Genomic DNA, 6,564 nt, shown 5'->3' on the forward strand with positions numbered 1-6,564 from the left:
GGTAGGAGTGACAAGTTAGGCCTCTGGCCCTTCAGAGTAGTTCCCTGTGGCCCAGTCTCTTGGGGGCTCCTTGGAGCGGGCACTGCCCATGTCAGGGAGATGCTGCAGGACCACGGGAACCTTCTGAGTGTGGGAGAAGGCTGGGGAACTTGGCATCTCTGTCCTTCCTCTGAGACAAAAGGATAGTCATCCCCATTGCTCACTTAGTCTCATTGTGGGGATAAGAAGGGTGACCCTTGCTGTGTGTTCTCAGTGGATCCTGCAAAAACATGGGAATTGCTCTTTTTAGGCATTCCAAGTATGTCTGTGTGGACAGACTGTGGCTTACAAAAAGGTCTCTTTCTCAAAGTCCCTTCTGAGTGGCCCCTGGCCCTCCCTCCTGGAACTAGCTGACAAAGAAACCACCTGGTCAGAATCAACTGTTTGTTTTCTTTGATTTAATTAAAAACTTAAAAAAAAAAAAAAAAAAAAAAAAACGAAATCCTACGTGCATCAGTCTAGTACCTATGGCCTCGCAGCAGAAGCAATAATTTATGGTCATCAGGATATAGGGACACGCGGAGGCTGAGGAGCGAGCTTCTGGGAGGGGGCTGGGCTGGGCTGGGCTTCTCCCCAGTCCAGTGGGGAAAGAGACAGGCAGAGATGGGGGAGGTGGGAAAGTGTGGCTGGAGGGCACCATGACCCTTTCCTCTGGGGGTATGATGACACATGAAGGGGTATGGGGGCCGGGAACTGTCCCCCAAGTAGCTCAGCCCAATGCCAAGACTTCCCTCTCCCGGGCGAGGCCCCACTGCCAACAGAGGGGCTGACACCACCAGCTCCCCTGGAAGCCACCTCCTCAGGCTGCTCCGAGCCCCTGCACCGTTCCCTCGCTCTCTCCTCTCGGCTTACTTTCTGAGACCCTGGGGCTTCCCCCGAACTGAGAAAGGCCTGGTTCTCTGGGAGCAAACCTCCAAGGACCCAGAATCCCTCGGTCAAGGACAGCCTGGCTCCGTGTCCATCCCTTAGTGCCTGTGTTTGCCCAGCTCTGTGTGAACCACCCTGCGGCAGGGGCTGGGTCAGCTTGGGGGAGGGGGAGGCCGGGTGGGCAGAGGAGAGAGTGCCCCAGGGTTGGGGACCGAGGACAGGGCATGGCTGGGTGGGGCAGGGAGGAGAGCCCTTCAGTGGGGCTCTGCCGCCCCATAGAAGAAGGGGTAGTAAAGGGAGCAGGGGTAGGAGAACATGAACTTGACTGCGAACTTCATCTCCTTGTTCTTCTTGTCCCAGCGGTAGACGGCCATGAGCAGCAGCTGTCCGTCTACTTTGCGGCCCATGACCAGGAAGCTGCCAGCCAGGCTGTCCAGCTGTGGGCAGGGGCAGCCAGCGCCATTCTTCATGTGCAGCACGAGCCTCTTGGTGTCCTTGCGCTTCAGGGGGCCTGGCTTGAGCAGCTTCTTCTTTTTCTGGGCTCCAATCAGCTTCCGGTCCCCATTCTCTATCTTGATCTCCTTGATGCGCATTTTGACCACTGTGTGCGGGGGGTGGACAGGGGGCCAGCCATGAGAACCGTCAGGCTTGCTTAGGATGCTGGTGACCCCATGCTTGGTGCTCTGCCTGAAGCTCCAGGCCTGGGGCTTGGAGAGATGGGGCTTCCACATGTATACTTAAAAAGCTCCCACCAGGTGCTGGACTTGTACAGACATTATCGGCTTTCATCCTGACATGAATGGGTGTGGTGGGGAAATGAGGTTTGGAAAGGTGGTGATGGGCGTGAATTCTAGAGCCTGGCTCGAACTGAGATCTAGGCTGTGCCTTTCCATGATATCAGGTGCAGGGTGGAGAGCTCTCCTTGGGGAGTGAAGTTGGGCGTGGGCTCCCCAGGGAAGGGAAAATATTGGGGGTGGAGATAACTCTTGGAGGGAGCGTTTGGTGGAGGGGGTCCTTGTGATGCAGGAAAGCTGGACTTTGTGATCTCTGGGGATGGATGCTTCCAAATAGGATTTCTGGCTGTGTGTGTGCATATGTGTGGAGGGTGTTTGGAGCAGTGGTGGGCTGGTAAATGCTAGACTGCCAGCTCTGGGGAGGGGCTGCTCTGTAGCACGTGCTGATTTCCCCACTGTGATGCGCAGGGTTGGGAAGCGCTGCAGTCACCTCTATAACGTGTGTGTGACCGTGTAGTGTGGTGCTGCCTGTTTTTGTGTATAAGAGGATGTCTGTGGTATGTGTAGGAGTTAGTAGGATGTTTGTGGAGTGTGTGGCTAGTGGGCGAGGTGATTTAAGAGCCTAATAGAGCAGGGCGTGGTCACTTAGGGTAGCATCCTCCTTCTTCGGGCGTCTAGGTCCCCATCTCTGGGAGAAGCCAGAGAGTAACTTTGGCCACCCAGGGAGAGACATTGTTATAAAAATCTTCTTTCTCTCCCACACCCTCTTTTTCTCTCTTGGACATACACACACCTTGCAGTAATAATGTTCTCTTCCCAAACAGACTAACAACATAAAAGACCTGCTTCGGGAAGCGTTTCGTTGCTTTCTCTTTTTTAGAGACAATGAGGCTAAGGCACAAAACGGGAACCAACCGGGCAAAGACCACAGGCTGGGCCGTGTGGTCTGCACAGGAGCCAGGTCCTGACTGTCCCAGGAATGAGGAGGCTCCAGGATGAAGCTGTGGGGCTGGGGACCACAGCACCCCCAGCCAGAGATGCATCAGGTACTAGGCAGAGGTGCCCGGGGACCAGGGGCCTGCGCTTCCGTCCTGGAACCCATCTCGCCCCTCTGCTGCCCCCATCCATCTCTGGACCAAGCCTGCCTCCCACAAAGAGAATCCAGCCCTGGAGGTCCTTCTGTAGGCAGTGTCAAGGAAAGGCTGCAAGAGCCCTGGCCAGGGATGGACCATGGCCTTGAGGGGCTTCTGAAGTCCCTGGGATGACAAAAAAAGAAAAAGTGCATTTCTCTGGGGAGAGGGCAGTGGCCATGTGGGCTCTACACTCACCGAAGTCGCTGGAACACATCTGCTCCATGAGTCCATCAGCGCTGTGCTCCATCTCACACTGGGCACAGATCTTGGTCACTGAAGAGAGAAGCAGGGGTGGGGTGAGGGGATCAGAGGCCAAAGAGCCAAACTTAGGGTTCAGGCTCCCCCACTGACCAGCCACCTCCGCCTCCCAAGCCTCCACTTCCCCATCAGGAGTCGGGATGATGGTAATGATCATGCTCACTGAGTGGTTGTGAGATTCCAGAGACGAGGTTGTGAAGGGACGAAACTGACCAGGTGGGCACGGCTGCCCCATGACCCTGGCAGCTGCGCCCATCATGTGTGCTGCCTTCTTCTATAGCGCCTGGCCTGTCTCTGTGTCTCTGCCTCCCGGCGGGCCGCCCCATCATGGCAGGGCGAGGGGCTCAAAGAGGGTGGGAGTGGGAGGGCAGAGCCAGGTGGGACTCCAGGAATGGGATTTCCCTGCCTTCCAAGTTTGAGCTCCAAGAAAACCAGAATGAAAGAGCCCTGCCAGGATCCGTGCTGGGGCCATGCTGTTTCTGCTTGAGTGGGTGACTCTCCCTTCCTGGTCCCATTTTGAACCCAAGAATAGGGAGTTTCCCTTCTCTCAACACCCTCTGGTCACAAGACCCCCACCCAGCCTTGACTCTCAGGTCCCATGTGGTTGCGTGGGACTGGGGATAGCATGGGTGAGGCTAGCTCTGAGGGGTGGGTGGGCTGTGGTGGGGTTCAGTTGCTTTTGGGGGGCCGGGTTAGATAGAAAACAGGGGCAGTGCTGCCCCTTGGGAGAGTCCCAGAGCCAGGGGCGTCCTAGATTCTCATATCAGCCACCCAGGCGAAGCTTCCTTGCCTGGTGCCACTGTTTCTTCTCCTGTCTGGTGTCCAACAGGGGCTTACTCTGTCTGAAAGGAGGTTGGCAGACAGTGGGGAGAAGAATGAAGGGGGTGCACAGTGAAGGGGAGGCTGAGACCAGAGAGGAATGAGGGGTAATGGGATGGGGGTGGGGTGGAAGGTGCCACTTAAGATTCTAGAAGTTTGGGGAACCTGAGATTGCTTCCTATTTTACAAAGAGGAGACAGAGGCTCAACTCGCCCAAGGTCTCCTTGCTGGGGGCAGAGCCTGGCACCCTGCTCACCATTCTGCTCTGAGCCCTACCCAGCGGTCTCCCTGCCTGGGGCACTGGGGAAAGAGTGGGAGAATTTAGGGTTCCCAGGTTCAGAAAATAGGGGCAGGGTGGAAACCATAGGCCAGAGTTGCATTTAGCCCCCAGTCTTTGGCTACATCTTTTCCCCTAGCCTCTGCCCCTCCCCAAATCCCAGCACAGGTGGGGGTCCAGGGCTGCTGAGGCCAAAGGCATCTTTAGCAACCTGGGCATCTGTGGGCTGAGAGAGTGATATAAGGCATTTATCGGAAGCCTCAGGATGGGGTGACAGGACTCCCCACTCCCCACCCCCTGGGATTCCAGAAGTTTAGGAAGGTGGAAGCTGCGAGGGAAAGCCAGGAGAGGTTTCAGAACAGTTGTAATGGGCGAGAGCCAGTTTGAACGTCCAGAGCCGCCAGGAGGCACTACTCTGGCAGGCCATGGGGGATGGGAAGGCTGGAAGGCTCCGGGGGGACATGCAGGGCTGAGCAAAGGCTGTGTGTGTGTGTGTGTGTGTGTGTGTGTGTGTGTGTCTAGAGGAGGTGGCACCTCTAGAGGGCTGTGGCATCCATTGGGGTCCGGCTCACGGGTACCCAAGGGCAGTCGGAGCGCAGGGGGCGGGGGCGGGAGCGCTACCTGGAGGCGCGGTGGCGGGCAGGTGCCCGAACTGCACAGCGATGCAGAGGTCGTTGTCCAGGGGGAACTTGTGACAGTGCAGCATCTCGGGCCAAGGGAAGCCATAGGCCTCCATGAGCGGCGCGCAGCCGGCGCGCACAGCCTCGCACAGCGAGCGGCACGGGTAGATGGGCCGGTCGAGGCAGACGGGCGCGAAGAGCGAGCAGAGAAAGACCTGCGTGTCCGAGTGGCAGCGCTTGGCCAGCAGCGGCAGCCAGCTGCTCGCCTGCTGCTTCACCTCGGCCAGGCTCTCGTGCTCCAGCAGGTTGGGCAGCCGCATGCGCTTGTAGCCCACCGTGTGGCAGAGCGGCAGGTCGGCGGGGATGTCGAGGCACTGGGGCGGCTTGGAGTACGAGCGCCCGTGCAGCGGCTCGGTCTGCCAGCCGTAGTAGTCGTACTCCTCGCCCCGCGCCGGCGCCCCGCGCAGCGCCCCCAGCAGCAGCGCCAGCGCGGCCGCCCGCGCGCCCCCCGCCGCCGCCCGCATGGCTGCGCAGGCCCCCGACACGACACTCCGTTGCCGCTGAGGTCGCCCGAGTGGATGGCAGCCTCGCTCCGCTCCCGGGCGCACCGAGTGATCCTGGCGCCTCCCACCTTGGGGTCCAGCCCCGGCCTCGCCGCGCGCCGCAGCCAATCTCCGGCCGCCGGGCGCCCGCCCCAAGGCGCGGAGGCAGGGTGGCGCCCGCTCGGCCCCTCCTGCCCTGGGGCCCGCGCGGCCCGCCCAGAGTCCCGCCCGCTCGTGCGCCCCTCTCCCGCTCGCCTGCTCCCCCGCCAGTGCTCCAGCCTCGCCTTGCGCCTCTCGCCAGGACTCCTTCACCTCCCTAGGCTTTTTCCTCGTCTCTAGCCGGCTCCTTATCTCTCTTCGACATAGCCTCTCCTGTTCCTTTTCTCACTCACTTCACTTGGTTATCTCTCCGTCTCGGCCTTTACCCCTCTGCTCTGTTTTCTCTTTCCTGACACCTGGGTTCTCCCCTTTCCCGGCAGGAGGCTTCTGGCTTCTCACACCCTCCTGGTGCAGCCGGGCCAGTGCTTCACCCCCAGTGCTCACGCATTTATGGAGTTCTTGCCTGGTTCCGGGCAGCTGTGCTGACTGCTGGGGAATCAGAGATGGATGTGATCCAGAGCCCACCTCCCGGACATCCCAGCTTAGCGGGGGCCAAGATAATCATACCTGCTGTTTAGTGAGCACTTATTTAGTGCCTCAGACACTGCACAGCACTTCATAACCTTATCAGCTATTTCCTACGATGGCTAATACTTACTGGGTGCTTCCCATGTGGCAAGTCTTTCTGACCACATCACATAAACTACCTCACTTAATTCTCACAATGATGGTAGAAGATGGGTAGGTACTACTACCATCTGTGCTTTACAGATAAAGGCACTGACCTAAAAAGATTAAGTAGGGATTGGAGCCAGGACCTGAATCCAGATCTGATTCCGAGAGTCAGAGCCCGGTCATGACCAGGGGTTCTGGATCCTGAGTCTGTAGGCTTAGCGACTGTGTGTCTGGGGAGTGGGGCGGGGAGGGAGACTCAGAGAAGGGAAGTAACTGAGGAGGATATCCAGGGAGGCATCCGAGAAGGGGCAGGGTTTCAGGGACCCCATGTTTGGGGTCCGTCTGGATCCTGCCTTCCATTGGCTTTCCTGTGGGAGGAGCTTTGGCTAAGAGGCTTAGAGGTGGGGTGGGATGGGGGGGCTTCTTCCTGAGAACCTAACTGGAGACCTGACTCCCCAGCCTTTGTTGGGGAGGGTACCCTGGGGAGGAGTCTTGTAGCAG

The 6,564-nt window shown here is 58.5% G+C and overlaps 1 protein-coding gene across 1 annotated transcript; it reads right to left on the reverse strand.

Moving 5' to 3' along the window:
• Nucleotides 1-495: 495 nt before the first annotated feature.
• Nucleotides 496-5,271, reverse strand: SFRP5 (secreted frizzled related protein 5). Its single transcript, XM_052661032.1, has 3 exons — nucleotides 4,749-5,271; nucleotides 2,969-3,046; nucleotides 496-1,507 (listed from the first exon to the last, which is right to left on the reverse strand). The coding sequence occupies exons 1-3, from the start codon at nucleotides 5,269-5,271 to the stop codon at nucleotides 1,161-1,163; spliced, it is 948 nt and encodes a 315-aa protein (XP_052516992.1). The 3' UTR covers nucleotides 496-1,160.
• Nucleotides 5,272-6,564: the final 1,293 nt, after the last annotated feature.

This window comes from Budorcas taxicolor, chromosome 23 (assembly GCF_023091745.1).
Source record: "Budorcas taxicolor isolate Tak-1 chromosome 23, Takin1.1, whole genome shotgun sequence".
Taxonomy (NCBI): Eukaryota; Metazoa; Chordata; class Mammalia; order Artiodactyla; family Bovidae; genus Budorcas; species Budorcas taxicolor.